This window comes from Vulpes vulpes, unplaced genomic scaffold (assembly GCF_048418805.1).
Source record: "Vulpes vulpes isolate BD-2025 unplaced genomic scaffold, VulVul3 u000000677, whole genome shotgun sequence".
Taxonomy (NCBI): domain Eukaryota; kingdom Metazoa; phylum Chordata; class Mammalia; order Carnivora; family Canidae; genus Vulpes; species Vulpes vulpes.
The window spans coordinates 309,462-330,250 of NW_027325813.1; the positions used below are offsets into that span (position 1 = coordinate 309,462).

General features: G+C 54.7%; 1 protein-coding gene and 1 pseudogene across 1 annotated transcript; one reads left to right on the forward strand and one right to left on the reverse strand.

Annotated features, from left to right (window-relative positions):
- Positions 1 to 816: 816 nt before the first annotated feature.
- Positions 817 to 12,014, reverse strand: CBX6 (chromobox 6). The gene is made up of 5 exons (XM_025984246.2): positions 11,783 to 12,014; positions 11,559 to 11,602; positions 11,327 to 11,392; positions 11,109 to 11,175; positions 817 to 6,616 (listed from the first exon to the last, which is right to left on the reverse strand). The coding sequence occupies exons 1-5, from the start codon at positions 11,849 to 11,851 to the stop codon at positions 5,615 to 5,617; spliced, it is 1,248 nt and encodes a 415-aa protein (XP_025840031.1). The 5' UTR covers positions 11,852 to 12,014; the 3' UTR covers positions 817 to 5,614.
- A 7,822-nt stretch (positions 12,015 to 19,836) lies between these two features.
- Positions 19,837 to 19,930, forward strand: LOC112908744 (U6 spliceosomal RNA; annotated as a pseudogene).
- Positions 19,931 to 20,789: the final 859 nt, after the last annotated feature.

The window sequence follows — 20,789 nt, forward strand, 5'->3', positions numbered from 1 at the left end:
CGGCACTGTGGGCCATGGGAGGCACCTGGAGAGAACTTGAAAAGGGTAGGTGGGGACAGCACTCCCGTGGGCTCCCAACAGGCTTGAGGCAGTGTGGCACTGGTGGGGAAGGGGCAGGGGTGGTGCAGGCAAAAACGAAGCCTGGCCGACCAGGCAGCTTTGCAAAGACCTGTCAGGAAGGCTGGGGGTGTGCAGGGTAGGGAGACAGCCGAGCAGGGAGACACTGGGATTTCAGGCTGAGGGGGTGGGGGTGCCACGAAGGAGAGGATGTGGGGTGACACCTGCTCGAGGCCTGGCAAGCAGTTGCTACGGATGCACGCAGGTGTGGCTCAAGAGCAGAGCAGCGGCCCCTGAGGAAGGTGTGGGCTTGCCTGGGGCTGCAGCTTTTGAAGCCATGAGGTCACCCTACATGGGGAGAGGGCTCCTCTAATCAGAGAAGGTGCCCAAGCGCCCAGAAAACGGGTCTCTGAACCGGCCTGGTCTCCCAGGCTTGGCAGCGAGAAACTTGTTAGGGATCCAGCCCCACAGGCCCCACCTCTGCAGCGGCTGTGACTCCAAGTGGGGAAAAGGAGCCGTGCCCCCTCTCCCCCCACCACCTACTTGGCCTTTTTCAGGGTCAGACAAGTGGAAGGACCTGGGTCTCAGCTGTGCAGGGGTCCTCACAATGGGCTGGCAATGAGTCACAGCTGGAGGGACAGGCCACCCTCCCCCCTCCTGCAGCGGGAGGGGCCTGTCCTGATGCCTGATGCTCCTACGGACCATGGGGACGGCCGAGAAGAAACGAGACAGACACATCCCTACCCCAGAGGCTAGGCCTTAGCTTCGGAATGTGACAATTTATTTGGGGGGGCAAAAGAGGCTTTTCACTCCCCCTTCCTGGCATTGATACAACATTGAAGAGCAGCAGAACTAAACGTACAAGACGAGAGTATTCGGCACAAACCCTCCCTCCCCCGGCCCAGAAACAACCGAATCCAGAACAACAGAACCAAAACCCACACCCAACACGAGCCGTCTTCTCCACCCTCGACCTCTGGGAGGGGGCAGGTGGACGGGGGCAGAGGGGACCCACCCCCACGCTGGGGCGGCATCTCCATTCCTGGTCTCCTGCCAACCCAACTAGTTCCCTCTCTTTAAACCACTGGAGGCAAAGTTTAGCCAGCTGGGAGCTGGATGGTTGAACCACAGACAAAGGCAACAACACTTCATTTTCAAAATGAGAAAGAGAAAAAAAGAGACAGTGCCCCTCCCCAAATATAGAGCTATATATGTATATTTTATATATATAGAATTCATTCGTGCACAATTCATTAAATGAGCTTTTCAAAAATTAAAAAAAATTATAAGATACATTTCTTTAGGCCTTTGTGTTTTTTAAATTAAAACGAACAAAAAGTGTCCATCTGCACTCCACTCGACAACAGGGGCAGGCCCCAGAACCCTTCGTTCCTTCTACCTTGGCCTCTTGCGAGGGCCCCCCCCCCTTAGACCATCAGCCCCACTTTGCCTAGCTGAAGCTCCACATACAGTAGGCACTCACTCACTGCTGGAGTGGGGTACTGACTCCTTCAAGGTGCAGCGGGGGGACCCTGCGGGCCTGGGAGGTGGGGTCCTCCGTCCCCACTCGGCCCGGCCCCCTATCCTGGCACCTTGTTGACTGTCACAAGACGGAGTCAGGCTAGGGAAACCCTCTCCTGGAGTTTTAGCCCCTAAACTTCTTTCTGAATCTGAGAGGAGATGCAGATTGAAAAAAAACTTAAACCTTTAAACACTTTCCTTTTCTTTTTAAAAGTGATTCCTTAAACCATACCAACCTCCAAGAGGCTGCCTTGGGCTAGTGCATGGGAGCCCGAAAGTGGAACTGACCACGTGGGGCTCCACTGTCCGGCGTGGGCCAAGTGCAAAAACAAAACAAAAACAAAAAAACCACAAACCCAACCCAAACAGCCAATAAAAACCCAAAAAGCTGGGAACGGTGGTGTGTCCACTCAGGTCCCATGGAGGCTAAAAGGACTGGTGACGGCCCAGCCCCTCAGACCTAACAGTCTCCTCCTCTGGGCTGACCCCTTACCCACGACTGCCGGGCACAGGCTGGGGGGGAGGGGGGCAGAGAGCCTGTCAGCTCTGTGGTGGCTTCAGCACCCGGGCCCCCACCTTTGAAGGGGCTTTCCCCACCTTTGAAACGCCAGAGCAGCTGGGCTCTTCACCCCAGAGAAGCAGCTTTGCCTCTGAGCCCCAGTTCCCTGGTCTTTTATATAGGGTGATCCCTCTCACTCTGCCCACGTCACACTGAGGGTGGGCCTCGATCATCACTTCTTTCCAGAGCAGGGGAAGGATGGAGCTTGTTCTGCCCCAGACCCCTGTGCAGGCAAGAATGAAAGGGGGCTGTGGGAGGGAGGCTGGAGGCCCCAGTGCCAGCACCCTCCACCAGCACTGAATCCTAAGCAGCTGTCTGGACACCAGCAATGCTTTATGAAGAGGCCCTGCACCCAATACACCCATTTCATAGAAGGGCACACTGAGGCTCAGAAAGGGGGATGAGACCAGGAGGTGCCCCAACTTCCCACCTCAAACCAGAGACACCAGACCTCACCTGTTTCCTATGACACGTGGGTGGGGAGGGGGTGGCATTATGGGGAGACAATCGATGCCCCAACCGATACTGAATATGGGAGGAGCTCGAGCTTTGGGGGTATTTTATATATAAAAATAAAGCAAACCAGAATGCAACTTCTGCTTGGTAATTAGGCAAACGGAAAAGCAGCAAGGGGAGAGGAAGGGCCCATAGGAGGCTGATTCGTGCAAGAGTGTGGGGGGAGAGTTATGGGTCCCCGCTCAGAGCCACCCTGGGAGAGAGGTAAGGAGGGCTCTACTTGCTCTTGCCCCTGTGCCCATCTAGGCCTCCCAGGGGAGGTGCCCACCTCGAAGCAGTGTGCATGTGTGCCTCTGTGTGTGCTGAGATGGGGTGGGGGCCACATGGCTGAGCATCAGGCACAGCAACCCACCTGTGGAAAGAGAAGGGATCCCCCTCTCCCCGTGGTTACCCCTGATCCCCTAGGGCCACCACCTAAGATTCTCCCAGAGTCTATAGCTCCTGTCTTCCTGAAGCCTGTATCCCCACCTGGCCAGGGAAGCTCAGGGGTGTCATGGTCTTTGGGGTGATGAGGAGGGAGGGACCAGACGACCCGACAAGCTGGCAAACGAACTGAAGAGAGCAAGAAAACCCAACTCTATCTGCTCACCAGCCTTCCTGGACAAAGTCACCAATGATGCAACAGTGGGACTCCCGCTGACCACCCCCCCAACACACAACCTCCCCCTAAATCTCTGCTCCATTTGCCTGGCCGCTGCAGCTTTGCCTAGTTCCCTCAGGGCCAGTGGTCATCCTTCCCTTTGAAGGAGGATAGGTGTGGGGTCTGGGCCCAGGACAGGAGGGAGGCCGTCCCCTGCCTGGGGCCAAAGAGAGCGAGCATCCGGCCAGATGCTAGGGCCCCACCAGCCAGGCCTAGGCCTCCATCCCCGTTCCTAACACCGCCACCTCACCTGTGCAATCATTGCGGTACTAGTTTTTCTTTAAATATCTCTTTCTCTCCCCCCCACTCCCACCCTGACCCCATAGGAATCCCACAATATTTTTTCTATTTCTTTTTTCTTTTTTTTTCCTCTTTTTTTGTTTTTTGTTTTTTTGCAAAACTAATTCTTTCACTTTCCTGTCATAAAATCACCTCTGAAAACACAACTTCTTTACAAAAAAAGTCACGAATGACACGGACTCTCAGGAAAACACATTTCTATGGTCTCTGGAAACACCTGTAACTGGCACCCAGGTGGTCACTCACCTGGGGTGAGGGGTCAGGGGGGAAATCCCCTCTAAGGACAGAGGAGAAATACCAGCCCTTATTTGGGGGGAAGCCAATTGGCACTTGGACGGCCACAGAGCCAACACAAAGGGCAGGGTAGGGAGGGGTCTAGGAGTACCAGCCCCCCAAACCCTGTGAGGGCCCTTGTTCTACACCCTGGGGTGGGGAGGAGCAGGGGCCATGCCTCAGCCCCTGGCAGGGAGATTTGGAAGAACAAATCCTCCTATACTTCGGACAAAGGCATTTGTTTACAACGGGGTTCCCTTTCTGCCTCCTCCTACCTTTTGCCATCATGCTTCTGAGTTGTGACCTCTTGCAGCACACGCCAAGAAGCTCCCTGAGCCATGCTCAGGGACGTGCCACCCATACCAACTGAGACCCGGGGCTAGCAGGGGCGGAGGAGTTCCCACAGTGCACCAGAGCCCGGGTCCCGCATACCTTCCCTCTCCTGAAGAACACAGGCCCCCTCTTTGGTCACCCCCTTTGGCCTCCCCGCCCTCCCAGACTGGGGCCTTGGTCTCTGCTGGCATGGACACCTCAGCTCCCTGGCAACAGAGAGAAGGAAAGCTGCCCTGGGCGCCAGGGCCTCCCACTGCTTCAAGCAGGCTGTGCTGTGAGAAAAGCCTCAGCGGTCAGAAGCAAGAGAGAGGGGGGCTGGAGAGGCAGGAGCCCCCTGCCTGGGAATGGTTTCCAGGCTTCCTCCTTCCCCCAGACACCGAGGAGGAAGGAGAAGGCCAGGGCTGGGGCTCCCCTCTCCACCTGGGTCTCCACCATGCTGTGTCTGCAGCAGAGGCCTGGCTGGTGGGGCGGACCGCCCCAGGGAAGGGTGTGGGGGCACGCACCCCAGCACGGGTGGGCCTTTGACCACCTCATTCTGAGGAACCTTCAAGGAAGCCACCTGGAAAGCCCTGGCGGGCCCTGTGCACATCCAGGTACACGCACAAACATGCCGTGGGGCGGCAGGTAGGCACGCCAGCTGGAAGTTTCCACGGCAGGTTCTTGTAGCACCTTTGGTCAAGAACTGAAGGGCCCTTTAGATGCTGGGAGGCTGTGGCAGGGGTGGGGCACCCTGCCAGCCCCTCCAACCTTTGAGACGGGGATGAAGAAGGAGCTGGGTTGGGGTGAAGCTAAGGGGACCACCTTAGCTGGGTCTGTCCAGAAGTGGGAAGACCCAGGCCTCTGGCCCCGCTCCTGCCACCTTCACTGGCATTGAGGGAGGGGCCGAGGCTGGCCTCACCTCAATCTCTGACGGGGCTTTGCCATCCCTGGCCCTCCTGCCCAGGCATCCAGGGGAGGGAAAGGGACGGTGCCCACGGTGGGAGGGGATCTCCTAAGGGGCCCCACAGCTGCCAGGTTAGCACCGAGAAATCAGATGCTGTGTGCGAGAGCTGGAAGCAAGCTGGGGAGAGAGAGAGTGGGATGCGGATGAGGCAGCTGAACCCCAGGCTTGGGGGCTCCCCAGGAGCCACCCAGCAGGCCCCACCATGCTCGGGCAAGGAGGATGCCAAGAGGCAAGAGGGAGGACTTCCAAGTGCCCTCGCCCCACTCCAGCCCTAACCTGTTCTGGGACTGCTGCTCCCACGGGGCCTCGGGGCTCCAACTGCCCGGCCCCATCCCGGGGGGTCAACACCGAGCCATTTGAAACAAGCAAAGCACAGGCAGAGGTGTCTGAGGGCAAAGGCGGGGGTGGGAGCAAGAGTAGGACTTTGGGCAGGAGGGCCCCCCCCCAAGCCCCCCTCCTCAGTGGAGCCCCCTCACTTGCTCACCCCACCGCTGCCACCACCCACACTGGCACCTGCTACCCCAGTAGCCACCTTCTCGAAATCCTCAGGGTTGCAGAATTCCTTGATAGTGACTGTCAGAAGGTTGCTGGTGACATCGGTGACAACCACATTGGAGCAGGGTGACATCTCGGGGCGCCAGTCCCCAGCTTCAGGCTCGGAGGAGGCACTGGCAGGCTCAGGGGCCGCGGGAAGTGCCTGGCCCACGGCAGCAGGGACATCGGGAGGCACCCGCTTGCTGGTGGCCGCGGCCTCAGGAGGGATGGACAGGTCAAGCACTTCGGGCTCGCGCCAGTTGGGAGCAGACGGGCTCATGGTCTCAGGGAGCAACTTGGGGGGCGCGTCATCAGGGTCGGAGGAGGACTGCGGTACTGGTGAGGGACAGCCAGACGAGCTGGAGCTGCGGGCATCGTAGGGGGCAGCAGGGGCAGCCAGGAGCAGCCCGGGGCCCGGGGAGGCCGCCGTGTCAGCCTTGCCCACCGGCGGCGGAGGCAGAGGGCCAGGCGGGGGCTTATTGTACAGCGAGAAGGTGCCAAACTTCATGTGGCGGATCTGGGTGCGCAGGATGCTCTCGCTGAACTTCTTGCTCTTGCCAATGACGCGGTTCCTGGAGGGGACTTTGGGGCGAGCGAGGGCTCCGGCCCCCTGCCCGGGGCCGCCCCCGCCTGTGCCCTTGTCGATCACCTTCAAGTTGAGGATGATGCGGTTTCGCTTGGGCTCCCGAGGCTTGACCTTGCGATTGATGATGCGCACCGTCTCGGAGAAAGGCGAGATGGGGGGGCGCAAGCCAGGGCTGCCACCCTGGGGGTCTGGGCGGGGCAGGGGGCGGCGGGACATGCGGTGGCAGCGGCGGATGTCCTTCTTGAGCCGGTGCACGGCTGCACTGGAGTGCAGCTTGGGCGAGGAGGCGCTGGGGCTGGGCTTGACCGGGAAGTGCACATCGCTGATGCGGAGGGCCTCGGCCTGGGCCCGCGCCTGTGGGGCAGAGCGCGGGGTGAGCAGAGCCTTGGCTTGTGGGCGCCAGCCACCCACAAGCATTGTGCCCTTAAACCAGCCCGAGAGCATCTCGGAGCATCTGCGGAGCTCCCAAGGCAACGGGGTCAGACAGCTGGAGCAAAGTGCACAGGTCTGCGGGCAGGGGTACCCTCAACCAAGCAGGGCTGTAAGATCCATGGCTTTTGCTAGCTTGGCTGTGGGCCCCGGGGACAGATGGGTTGGTAGCTATACTCGCTGACACCAAAGAGTATAGCCATCAGGTCACTGCGTGGGAAGAACAGCCCTTTGCTAGAAGCCCCTACCTAACTGTTCGTTGGAGGATCCCGGCCTAGCCTGGCACTCCTCCTCGCACCAATTCTTGGTGACAGAGGAAGACGGAGGCCCCTCCCTGCTCCACCCCACCCCCCAGTGCTACTGACCTACTTGCAGGGTCCCAAGGGCTCTGTGCTCTCTGCTTTTGAACAGGCTGCACCTCCAGCTTGGACTCCCTTCCTGGCTGGTCATCACCTCTGGGACAGACACTTGGCCCTCTTGGCCCCTCCTGTACGCTCCCAGCCCCTTCCACTTCCCCTCTTGGGTCTGATTCATGTCTGCCCCGGATGTGGCGCAAGGCCTGGGTCTGAGCAAATCAGTGCCTACAGATTCCAAAGCTGGCACCTAAAGCCTAGGTTGGAATCTACCCCAGTGAGACAAGGGTCTGGCAGGGATAGGCCAAGGGATGGGACCAACCTCATATGGGAGCCAAGATAGCCTGCAGGGTGGGGTGGGATGGCTGAGCAGGCCTGTGGGCAGCCAGGGGAATTGTCCCAGGCTCCTGGGAGCTACTGCACCCCCAGCTGTGAAATCTGTAAAGCCCCTGCACTCTGTAGAACTCACCTACCACCTCGTGGAAGATGGGGGGTGTGGCAGAGCCCTGAGAGACCTTGCCAAGTTCAGGGCAAGGAACTCTCAAGGCCACATAAAATGTCCACCATGGCCAGTCCTTCCTTCACTAACAAAGTAGTAGAGTCACAAGCTGCTTGGTGCTACGACTATGAACACACACAGGGGCTGCCCTCCATGGAGGAGACAAGGGACAGGTGGGGAGGATGCTGGGAGCTTCGACATAATAAAGGACGAATGGGGCCTAGAGGAGCACAGCTTAGGGGGGGCAGGCCTGTCTCAGAGGATGAAGCCTGAGGAGGGAGCCCTGGTCCTTTCTGAGCCAACCACGCTTGAGGCTCTGGTGGCCTGCCACAGGGGTGCCACGAAGACAAACAGTGGGGATGGAGAGCCCAGAGGCGGTCAAGGGATTAAAAACAATGACTGGACAGAGGGTAGAGGCAGTGACTGATCCGTCATCTACAGACAGCCTGGCTCCTGGTGGGGGAGACTTGCTAGGCGGTGTCTGGCTCAATCCACATGGGAGACAGAGGCCAAGAGGACACATGCCCACGGACAGTCTGTAAGCTCCCCGGGAGTGGGATCTGCAGTCTGGGGCCTCTCCATATCCCACCCCACAGCACTAGGCACTTAACGGTCCATGTGTGGTGGCCTGGGTGCCCCTCAGGCAAAACTAGATCGTATTTGACCACAACCCCCAGAAGCAGTGTTTGCAGACTTATTTGCTGAATTAACAAGGGGTCTTTGGAATGTGGTAGCAGCACACTTTTAACTCTACATGGGAAAGATTGGGGGGCTGCTTGGCCAACAACCCTTTGAGCACTAGGTGGCAGCACACAAGGCCCAGCCTGCCCCATGCCAGGAGGGCCAGGTCCTCCTGCAGCACACCAGCCAAGGTCTGGTTCCCTCGCATCCCTTCTCACACCCAGGCGCATCCCTTCTCACACCCAGGCGCATCCCTTCTCACACCCAGGCGCATCCCTTCTCACACCCAGGCGGGAGAATTAGCCTTTCCTCGGCTTGGCAAACAGGGCCTTTTGCAGGTTCATCCCCAAGGGAGTTTGGGGGAACCTTCCCCTCTTATCCCCCAGGGGGTCAGCGCTGATGCCCTCAGCGAGCTTCCTGAGCTCCCAGGGCTCTGCCCCAGTCCCATGGTGATGGTCCCCAGGGTGTGGTGAAAGGGGGTAAACCTCAGACCTGGGATGAAACTCCGGCTGGGGGGCCCATCACATACCGTCAGATAACATGCTAACACCTGTTCAGCACCGGGACTGGCACACAGCAAGTACTCGACAAATACTAGATTTATCCATGGGGGGTGGGGGGTGGGACGGACAGGGGGTTTATGAGCAACAATCTTCTACTAATGTATGATTTCCAAACTTTGTAAGAGAAACATTTCTTACTTTATAGCTTTTAAGTTTTTTTTTTTGTTTTTTTTTTTTTTGTTTTTTTGAAAAGAGACTAGTTTAACCTTCCTGCTCCTTTCCCCTCTCCAGGCTGAGAATTCTGTGAAGGTGGGACCTGGGTCTGCCCGTGAATTAAAAATGTGAACCACAGCCAGTGTTTACTGCTGTGGGTAAACAGGGGGAGAGGCATGGCTCTGAGGGGCTGGCATGTACGACAGATGACAGCACAGATGAAAGAGCTGGACCCTACCACGGACTCTCTGTGACCCGGGGCAAGTTCCACCACCTCCCTGGCCTCAGTTTTTCTATGTGTAAAGTGGGGATAAATCACAACCTACCTCCTGGGCTCCTGTTTCCTTGCAGGCAGAAAGTAAGTGTTCAGTAGAATTTGTTTACTATATACACTGCCCCTCGGTGACTCACAGACTTCTGGGCTCAGACCAAGCTGGCCTCCATTACCCCTTACAAATATCCACATCACTCTCGTAAGGTCCAGGTCTGGGTCCGGGGTCCTCTCATCTGCCTCTCCACCTCCCCCCCCCCCCATCTCTGCAGCCTTCAGTTTCTGGGGTGTGTTCACCTTGTCCCTTCAACCTGATGTGGACTCTCTGACAGACAGGGTAAAGACCAGGAGCCAGAATGAAGCCGGGAAGCTGGGGGGGTGGGGGGGGGTAGGAGCTCACAGAAGTCACCTCCCCTCTCTGGGCCTCGATTTTTCTCAGCTGCATAATGGGAATCCTACGCCTTCATAGGGTTGAGAGGATTAAAGGAGATAATCAATGTGAGGGCTCGGCACCGTGTTAGGTAGGCCCAGAGCCAGCTCAGAAGCTGGAGCTATCAAGGAGGAAAATGGCATTTCGTGAAATCCAAGCTCACGGTCATTACTCACTTCACCGCTAGAGGGTGCTCCAGCTGCGCTGAGAGGCTGTCACACAGCCACCCGCCCTCCAGCTGCTCCGCCCCATCCCTCCTCTCAGGCATGAAGGGTTGAGGGAGCTCCTCCGCGGGTCCCCCTAACGAGTGTCGGCTGGCAATAGGAGTCACGGAAATAGGTAATTCTGGACACCGACAGTTCTTCCACGGCTCCGCTTTAAGTCCGAACCCTTACACATGCACAGTCCTTTCGGGGTGGGGGTGGGGGTGGGGCTGGAGAGGCCCACCCCCACCCTCCTGGGGCTTTGAGCCTTTTGCACAAACTGGAGATGCTGAGGTTGCGCATTCTGCACAGTCGCTTTCCTGCGGAGCTTTCCCTGCCCTTCATTCCCCTGCCAATCGCCACACAGGCTGTCAGGGTGGGAAGGGGCCCGGAGCCATTAGATTATTGGGGCGACTGGGGTGCCCCACGGAGGCGCGCCTGCAGCCTTGCCTCTCTCCTAGGGCCATCTCACCTTCGCTCTCCGACTCTGTTCTTCCTCACTGAGGAAAATTAGATAATCCCCCCCAAACCTCTAAGATGGCTTCCTCCGGAGCTAGGTCCCCCTCCCTTGCCAAGGCCGATGAGCTCCGCTTTCACTCCCTCCCACCCCATCCTCGTCTCCAGAAACAGACAGGGATGGGGAGAAGCCAGCGGCCCAGCCCAGGTGATAAGCTCAAAGTGAAGTGATCTAAGGTCAAATTCAAGTTGGATTCCCCTCCCCAGGAGGGGAGGCATGCAGAGCAAATCCTAAGAGAGAAGGAAGCAGGAGTCGCGGAGGCAGGTGGCCCCCAAATGCTCCCTGTTCCCAGCCCTCAGGGAAACCACATTTACTCTCTCCATGGGTTCTAATTCCAGGCAGAGCCCTCCCATCTCAAGGCTGGGGGAGAGGGGAGGGCTGGCCTCCTGGCCTGTGCAGAAGTAACCTCCCTGCCACCCCCTCAGGTGGACAGCCCCCACCTGCCTCAACCATCCCCATGCTGGAGCCCGGCTGGCCTGCCCAAACCCCCAAATCCCGGTTTTGTCAGCGAGGATTATCCTCCCCGCTCACTCCCCACTCCCAGGCCCCTCTTGCTGAAGCGGGCGTGGGCCAGGGCCGGCTGCCAGGGGCTCGTCGGGGGCCTCACAACCACCCCCTGCCCAGCTGGGGCCCCTCTGGAAAGGTCCGCCTGCCTGGGCAGCCGCGGATCTGTCCCTCCCTTGCAGGCCCCGTGCTGCGCCAGGGCTAGGGGCCCGCGAGGGGGCTGCTGGGGCTGGGCCAGGTTACCTTCAGGAGGAAAGTTTTGGGTTTGGGTCCCCTCTTCTTGGGCCCATACAGCTCACGCTCCCTCTCCCTGCGGCCGAGAAACGCCAAAGGTTAAAAAGAGCCCCTTCCCGGGCCCCACTCCGCGCTGCCCTCCCCGGCGCTCCCGCTTCCCCCGCTTCCCCGCGCGGCGCCCCAGCCGAGCCTCGGCCCCGCCGTCCCTGCCAGCTCCCTAAACTCACTTCTGCTCGAAGGCTGCAATGAGCCGCGAGTCCAGGATGTTCTCCTCAGGCTCCCAAGTGCTGTACCTGCCGAGTCACACATGCACGAAATAAAAATGAAAACCCAACAGGCAGAGGCACATGCGAAGCAGCAAACGTGCACCCCCCTACACCCCCACCCCCAAGGGGAAAAAAGGCCCCGCTGTCCGCTGCCTCCCCTCCCCCCTCGCCCCCGGCCCCCACCGGCACTTACTTGATGGCCCACCCCTTCCATTTCACCAGGTACTCGATGCGTCCCTGAAAAACAGAGAAGAAAAAAAGGGGGGAGTGGGGGTGGGGAGGATGCGGGGACGCGAGGAGGCGGCGGCGCGGGGGTGGGCGAGAGAGCCCGGGTCGGCGGGACCGCTTCGCCCCGATGGGCCGCGGACCCGGACACCGGCTGCGGGGCCAGGCGTCCCGCCTCGGGAGGGGGCTCACCTTTCGGATCCGCCGCTTGATGATGGATTCGGCCGCGAAGACCCGCTCGCCCACTGCAGACAGCTCCATCTTGCTCAGCGGCACCCACAGCCCATAATACTCCCTGCTCCCGCGGCCGGTGCTGCACCGCTCGCGCACGCGCCGCAGCGCACAGGCCCCGGCGGGCGGGCGCGCGGCGGGGCGCGCGCTCGCGTTCCAGCTGCGGGCCGTCACGTGACCCCTCGGGGCAGGCGCGGCGTTGCCAGGACCTCCCCCTCCCCCGGGGCGGTTGCTAGGGAAAGTGAGCGCTCGCGGGGCGGGGGCGCGCGCTGCCTCTTAAAGGGGCCTCGCCGCGCGGCGGGAGTCCCGGCGCGGACCCCGGTGGGTGCTGGGCTCGTGGGAAGCCTGGTCTGGCGCAGTGCAGTCTAACAGGCACTTTTTTGCTCCCTTCTCCATCTTCCCGGCCCGCCATAGCTGACACCTTCTCCCTCCTGTTAACCCCTCCCCCTTGCAAGACTCGCTAGGCCCCAGCAGGGGAAGGACCATGGAGTCGCTGCAGAGGCTGCGCATCCTCCCAGCAGAAGTTTGCAAACAGTTAAATATGATACAGCAGAAATGCATTTGCTGTTGCCTTGCCAGGCCCTGCGGGAATTTCTTTAAAACATTGCCCTCCTCCTCCCCAATCCATTATTTATGTATTCGTGGGAGTGTGGTTTTGTAACCAGTTCAGATGAATTAAAACAAGAACTCCGCCGCATGAAGAGGGGTGGGGGCGGTAAATGGGGTGGAGGAAGGCCGGGAGGATCCTGTGCATCTGTCCTTTGGCCGGCCGGCCGGCCGGGGTCTTGGGCGGCACCTGCCTTCACCCAGGAGGCGGGATGAAGATTGCAGCGAGGACTGTGTGGCGGCGAGGGGAGGGAGAGAGAGAGGCTGTGGGGTGAGAATGGGCCCCTGGCACCCCAGATGAGGCCTGAGCGGGCCATCCTAGGGTCATTTGGCAGACACCACCCACATGATCTTGTCTATATGTTTTCTGATCCCCGGGCCCCCTGGCCTTGTCACTCTCCAGCTGCCTGCAGCTCCTTTGCTGGTTCCGCCATTGCTCACAGGGAGACCAGACCCCAGCTTCCTATTTGAGGACGGACTGGAAGACCTGGCTGTCCCGGAATGGACACACAGAGTAGCCCTGCCACGCAAAACGCTCCATTTCTTTTCTTTTGAATTATTTAAACTTTATTTTTTTTTTATTGCACCAGCAGTCTTGTCCTTTATAAATACATTTTAAAAAAGACCCTCCTGTCCATAATCTCCATCAAACCATTATTAATATCTTCATGAATCCTCTTCCAGCCTCTGTTCTACGCCTATATAAACACACGTATGTATGCATATGTGTACACTGTAGATACATAGTATATGTATATGTATTTGTTATTTCTTTTTAACAAAATGGGATCGTATGAATTACACTGTCTGTAATCTGCTTTTCTCCCTTAATGATATAAAGCAAACCTCTCTTGGTGTCATCAAATGAAAAATTTGCCACCATTTTCGTGGCTGTGATGGGGCTGAGATGGAGGTGGAGAAGAATCGGCATGTAGTGAGAATCAGGATTGTCTCTTGCTTTCATGACTTGTTTATTAGAAAAGAGGATTTTTATATTTCTGTACTGTAATCCTAATTCTTGTAGTTTCTAATCGACCACATCAAAATCTCTGCTTCTCATCCCTGCATCTATGCAGATTTGTCTAATTATCTTGGGAGAAATCCCCCTCACCTTCCTTAAAATCAACATGCTCTTGAAAAATAGTTATTTGCTGGCCAGCCCCAAGTGGGCTTTCACATAAGAACTGAGCTGCCTTCCTGGGGATGATCACGGTGAATGGGCAGAAGAGCTGTGTGAATTGAAGAGTGTGTGTGTGTGTGTGTGTGTGTGTGTGTTCAGGCTGAGAGAGACAAGCAGCCAGATAAAGTGGGTAACCATTAAATCCATTTGTTAGTTCATTCAGCAGCTTTTGTGACCCTTTTTAAGGTTTTGTGTTAAACCACCTAGACAAAGGTGCCGCAGGCTTGAGGAACCCTCAGTCAGGTGAAAGAGGCACCTGCCATGTAGTGTGACTGGTGCTAGAATAAACATGTAGTAATTTCCTATGGCTGCTATAACAAATTACCATAGACTTAATAGCTTAAAGTAGCACAGACTTATTATCTTACAGATCCGGAGGTCAGAAATCCAAAATCAGTGTCACTAAGCTAAAGTCAAGATATCCCCAGGGCTGGTTCCTTCTGGAGACTCAAGAAGAGAATCCATTTCTTGTCTCTTCCAGCTTCTGGAAGCTACTGGCATTCCTCAGCTCATAGAATCACTGCATCACTTTAGTCTTTACTTTTGCCTTCCTCTGACTTACCTCTTGCCTCTTTCTAATAAGGACTTTTGTGATTACGTTGGACTCACCAAATAATTGAGGATTATCTTCTCATCTCAACATCCTTACCTTAATGATATCTGCAAAGTCCCTTTTACCCTAGGGTAACATATTATACAGTGTATGGAAGGTATCATATTCAGACTCTGGGGATTAGAATGTGGAGATCTTTGGGTGGATGGGGCATTATTCAGCCTACCACAAAAAGTACGTATAGGTTGCCTTGGGGGTCTAAATTTATTAGAGTTCTCCAGAGAAGCAGAACTGTGAGGATGTATATAGAAATATATAAGAGGAGATTTGTTCATAGGAATTGGCTCATGTGGTTATGAAGGTCAAGAAGTCTGCAAACTGGAAAACCAGGAAAGCTGGTAGCAGGGGGCCTCACTTGGCTCCTGGCCTCTCATGATTCAGCTGTTAGACCCTTGGTCGGAAAGCCAGGGAACTGGGACAAGAGAAGATGGATGTCCCAGCTCAAGAAGAGAAAGAATTCTCCATTCCTCTGCCTTTTTGTTCTGTTCAGGTCCACAATGGATACATTATAGCGCGCATTGGTGAGGGTGGATCTCATTATTCAGTTTACGGAATTAAATGGTAATCTCTTCAGGAAACACTCTCATAACATATCAGAAATAATCTTTACCAGCTCTCTGGGCATCCCAGAGCCCAATCAAACTGACACATCCAATGAACCGTCATACGAGATAGGCGAGCAGTCCACTACCTGGAGGTGAGGAGGCCTGGAGGGCAAACTCATCTTTATCATTCAAGGCCCCAGTCAGATGTTCCCACCTCTGAGAAGCCCTCCCAGCCTCCTTTCCTCCATGCACTGGTTAAAGGCTGCAAGGAGAAGGTGTCAGGGGGGCAGATGTCAATTCCCAGGCACTTCCTGCTTTCTGCATCAGTGTGCTTCAGTATTCTGGGGAGGTCTCCAGAAGGAGAGGCCCAGGTGCTGGCTGTTGGAAGGAAAAGCACATGGTACCTAGGTGGGGTGGGAATGGGTGTGGGGACATGATAAAGGGCATCCACCCAGGGGGATCTAGGTAGCCAACAGATTTCACTGTGAAGGGCTGAGCTATAACACCATGTATACCTCACTTTATGGGCTCTGCAAAATCCACACTTATTCCCACTCCAGGGCCTTGACACGTGCTGTTCCTTCTGCCTGGAACATTCACGTTTTCTCCTGATGGGCACATGTCTTGTTTCCTCACTTCTTTCAGACTCTGCTCAAATTTCTCTTCTGCAGAAAGGTACTCTCTGACCTCCTTATCTAAAGTAGTACCTGTCACTCTCTATTCCCTATGTCACCTTGTTTCTTCCTGACCCTTAACACTACCTGATATTATAGTGATCATTGAGTTATGCTTCACTAGACTCCAAGCTCCACAGGGGCGGGGGTTTTGTACTTTATCCGATACACTTTATCTCCAGTAGTAGGTGTTCAATAAATATTTTTTGGACCCATGAGTGGAACATTGAAAGGGTTTTCAAGGCTAATCTTGACCATATAACATTTACACGGATACAGACCCAGCAAACAGTCCCTGGGTATCCCCTTCCCTCCCTGTGTTGGGCTTTGGGAATGCAAAGATGGAAATGATGGGATTTTTGTCCTCCCGGTACTGAGGTGCAGGGGGGGATGAAGGTTCAAACAGGTGCATTTTGATGTTTAGCTGTCAACCTCTCTGTGCTTCGGTGTTCTTCATCTGTAAAATGGGGGTAATCATTCCTATCTTGTAGGTTTATTGTGCAGATAATGAGATAAGATACATATAGCACCTGGAATTCTGTTGGGTACATAGTAGGTCTGTGAGAGTGTAAGTATGTATATGCCCCAAGCTGGCTCAGAGGGAAATGGGGACATACACACACAGTGTACACACTTACATGTTTTTCTTCCACCAAAACTCAATTTATTTGATCAACTCTAGAAGTTGAATCTGTGTTGGTCGAGAGAATACCAAACACTACATATAGTGCTCATCATGTTTCAAGGACTCTTCCAAGTGCGATGCATAATATTAACTAACTTAAACCTCAAAACAATCTTAGTGGCCAGATACTCATACTGTCCCACCTCACTGTTGCGGATGCTGGGTTTCTGTCCAAAAATGAAAGACCTGGAGCTGAGATGAACAACACCTAGGCTCTAGTCCACAAGATGTCCTTCATCTCCTCCCATGACCCCATGAGATCTGCCACAGGATGTCATTTGACTTATGAAACTGGACAAAAAAGCTGAAGACGTGCAGTCAGGGGACAGTATAAGTCTCAAGGAATTGAAACATGCATAGTTCCTCCTGAATGATCGTGCTGCAAACTTATGTGCCCCCAAAAGAAAGACAACTATTTTTAGAAAGAGGGCAGTAGAGGCTTTTGGAATTATGCCTGAATACAGTCATAATTGGGCAAGGGATACAGGGAGCTCCAATTTTGGCAGAGGGATCTTTTCGAAATGCAGTTCTGACCAAGTCATCCCTCTGTTTAAGACTCTTCAATGTTGGAAGGAGGCAAAATATCAACAAGGAAAAAACCCTCACAGGAGCCAATGGTTCTCTCTAGAAGGAAACCCAAGTCCTTTCTCTTGATGGTCTTTGCCCCCTTCCCCTGCACCCCGCACAACCTTTCCTTTGGTTTAATTAATCTGCCTGCTGTTTCCTGAATGGTCCCTAATTATTATTATTATTATTATTATTATTATTATTATTATTATTTTGTTCACGTGGGAAGCACCTACATATTTTTCAATACTCGATTCTGGGAAGTCCTTCTGTATGAAGCCATATCTGGCTTCCCCAGGTAGAACTAGCCTGATTTCATTTGTCCCCATTTGAAGGTTTATGTAGTTCTGGGGACACAGGAGAGTTCTGTTTGATCCCTTGTCATCTCTGGGAAAGCTTGAGCTCTCTGAGGGCAGGGACTCCTATATCCTTCAGTTTTCTGACACTGGGTAGTCAGTCAACAGATACTTTCTGGGGACCAACCGTGTGCCTAGCACCTAGGTGCTGAGGAGCTGGCAGAGAAAAGATAGACACACCCCTACCCTCAAGAAGCTTAGATTCTTATGAGAATAGGAGACAGACAATGAACACATGAAGCAAGATGATTTTTAGGCCAGACTTGTATCATAGGAAGACTAAATAGGGTGGCGTGGCAGAGAGGAACAGGGTATGTGGATGAGGTGCTTAGCTAGGGTGGCCAGGGCAGGCCTTTTGAGGAGCCCCATCTGAGATAAGACCAGATGAAGAAAAGGAGGCAGCTGCGTAGATCTGGGACAAGTGCTTTCCCAACAGAAGCAGCAGCAGGGACACCTGGGTAGCTCAGCGATTGTCTGCCTTCAGCCCAGGGTGTGATCCTTGGGTCGTGGGATTGAGTCCCACATTAGGCTCCCTTCAAGGAGCCTTGCTTCTCCCTCTGCCTATGTCTCTGCCTCTCTCTCATGAATAAATAAATAAAATCTTAAAAAGAAGAAGACGAAGAAGAAGAAGAAGAAGAAGAAGAAGAAGAAGAAGAAGAAGAAGCAAGTGCAAAGGCCCCGAGGCAGGGACAAGCTTGGCCTATCTGAGGCACAGAAGGAAGATAGTGGAGCTGGAATGGAGTAGTTGGGAGGTGGAGGTTTTCAAGGAAGGCAGAGACCCCACACACAGACCTTACAGCCACGAAAGAAAGCTTGGTCTTTGTTCTGAATGTGGCAAGGAAGCCCTAGGGGAAAACTCATTGCAAGAGGGAAAAAGACCATCACAGTGCTTGATGCAGAGGCCAAGCCTTGGGTTGTTGGCAACGTCCTGAGTGCCAAGTGGTGGCTGCTTCTCAAATCTGCCACCACCCAGCCTCCTGGATATACATCCATGGAGGCAGAGGCTGTAAAGAAACATGGAAAGAACTGTCTCTGGACTCTCCCAGCCTGGGTCCCCTCCAACAGAAAGGTGGACAAGGGGGAGGAAGCCATTCCTCTGTTCTGCTAGTTAGTTTGGGCAAATGTTCAGCTTCTGTACAAAGATATCCCTCAATGCAATGATTTGTTTCTCTCTTCCATAGCAATCTGGCCTGCAGCAAGGTCAGCGGACAGTTGCCAGGGAGGGTCAAGGCCATGGGTTGGGGGGACTGACTCCTAAGTGATTACAAATAAAATCAAGGATGATTCCGGCTCATGTGAGCCCTGGGGCCCCCTGAGGATCCCTCCCTCTTCTAGAGAATGCAAAACAGATGAGAAGTGCCTTCTCTTTCATCTCCCACAGACTGCAGCCAGCTCTGTGCAAACTTGTCCTCTTCCTGTTCTTTCTGTTATGTTGGGAAACTTTTTTTTCAAATACTTTTCAGTTGGTTGGGTGTGTGTGTGTGTGTGTGTGTGTGTGTGTGTTAATTTCCCAGATTCTTTTGCACAGCAAGGAGAGCTTGGGGGCGGAGGACAGGTGACAGGTGGATGCCCGGAGGCTGCGCCTGAGAGGGGGTGAGACAGGAGGCTGGGGCTTCTTTTGATCCCATGCTGCCAGCTTCATCAGGCAGTGTGGTCCCCGGAGCAGTGGGCCAGCGTGGGGGCCAGAGGAGCCTGGCTGCTGACCACCTGCTCTCCCCATCCTGGCCTTAGTCCCCTGCTTCTGCTCACGGTGAGGACCAGTGTCTCGCCAGGGCCAGCGGTCCTGCCTGAGGGGAGCCTCTCATAGTGTCACATCACCTTTGTCTCCTTCCCTGGGGTCTTCAGAGAGCCCTTGGGGGAGTGATAATAAAGATCCAAATCTCCCTGTGACTTGACAGTTCTGGGGCTGTCTGAAAAGATAAACTTCTAGGGGCTCATTAGAAAGAATCCTTCTAATGGATTCATTGAGCTCTGCCTCCAAAATGCACGGACAGCTCAGAACACGCCCAGAAAGTGCTGCACCAGCCAAGCATCCCAGATACTGTGGGAGGGAAGCAGGTCCCCAGGGCCTGGGAGCACACGTGGGCCTCCCAGACATTGCTGAGGGGGATTTTTCCAGTGGTGTGGCCTTCTCAGGCCACAGCCAGGAGACATGAGTATGTTGGCCTGATTATGTAGCTAATTTAGAAACAACCACTCCTGGAGGCTGCCCCTGACCTTTGTCACCAGTGAAGGTCATTATCAGTCGTCTGGGACTGTCAGAGAATGTTTCTAGCACCGTGTGTGAGACCCCAATTTGTCATTTGCTCCTTGCTTCCACCAGCAGGGCCTTCCCCAGGGTGGGGTGGGTGAGAGCCCCAGCTCTCCTGCCTGGGACTGTGCTGCTGACCACCCCAAGGCTGCACTGGAAAGAGGTGCCCCTCGAGGACTTTGCTGAAGAGAACCACATCCTGATCTTCGTGCTCTGAGCCATGGAAGGAGCAGGAGCCCTGGCACACCGCAGCCTCAGACTCTGGGACAGGTCTGCATGTGGCTGCCTGTCATACCACGGTGGGACATCCCTCTGGGGAACCCTGGGAGCCACCCCAAGTCCCATAAGGGCCAGGGACACCTCTCTCTTCCAGGTTCCACGGGACCCATAGCTGGTGATGGGTGTATACAGCAGGAAGAGTTGTGACCCATGCCCAGTGATGTAAGGGGACTGGGAGGTCAGCCCAGGGGCCTGCTGGGAATTTGTCCTGTTCTTGGCCCCACACAGACAGAAATGAGAGGTGACAAGACTGTCTCTTGCTCGCTTCGGCAACGCATATGCTTCTACAGAGAAGATTAGCATGGCCCCTGCGCAAGGATGACAGGCAAATTTGTGAAGTGTTCCATATTTTTGCTTTGTGGCACTGTTGGTACCAGCTCCGTGCTGTTTCCTCCCCACTTGGGGGCCTTACCTTCCATGATGGCTTTTCTCTCCAAGGGTGGGCTCTTAGGCTTCCTTCTGATTGGGAGGCTGTGCAAAGCTTATTTCTAAATTAAACTGTCTTATCCCTAAAAACAAAACAACAACAAAACCCATCTCAAATAATCTCAAACCCATACACACATCTATACATTAATGTGAATATTTTTTGATGCCCTTAAAGGTAGCTTTTGTGGGTAACAGATGGGAGCTACACTTGTGATGAGCACAGCATAATATACAGAGTTGTCAAACTGCTGTGTTGAACACCTGAAACTAATGTCACATTGAGTGTCAACTACATTTCAATTAGAAAAGTGTTTTAGGGCAGCCCCGGTGGCGCAGCGGTTTAGCGCCACCTGCAGCTCAGGGCGTGATCCTGGAGACCCTGGATCAAGTCCCATGTCGGGCTCCCTGCATGGAGCCTGCTTCTCCCTCTGCCTCTCATTCTCTCTGTGTCTCTATGAATAAATAAATAAATAAAATCTTAAAAAAAAATAAAAAAAGTGTTTTAAGGGTGCCTTGGTGGCTCAGTTGGTTAAGCATCTGCCTTTGGCTTAGGTCATGATCTTAGGGTCCTGGGGTGGAGCCCTCAGCCCTCCCACTGAGCAGGGAGCCGGCTTCTCCCCTTCCTTTGGCTCAGGGCGTGATCCTGGAGACCCTGGATCGGGCTCCCTGCATGGAGCCTGCTTCTCCCTCTGCCTGTGTCTCTGCCTCTGTGTGTGTGTGTGTGTGTGTGTGTGTGTGTCTCTCATGAAAAAATAAATAAAATCTTAAAAAATATATTATAAA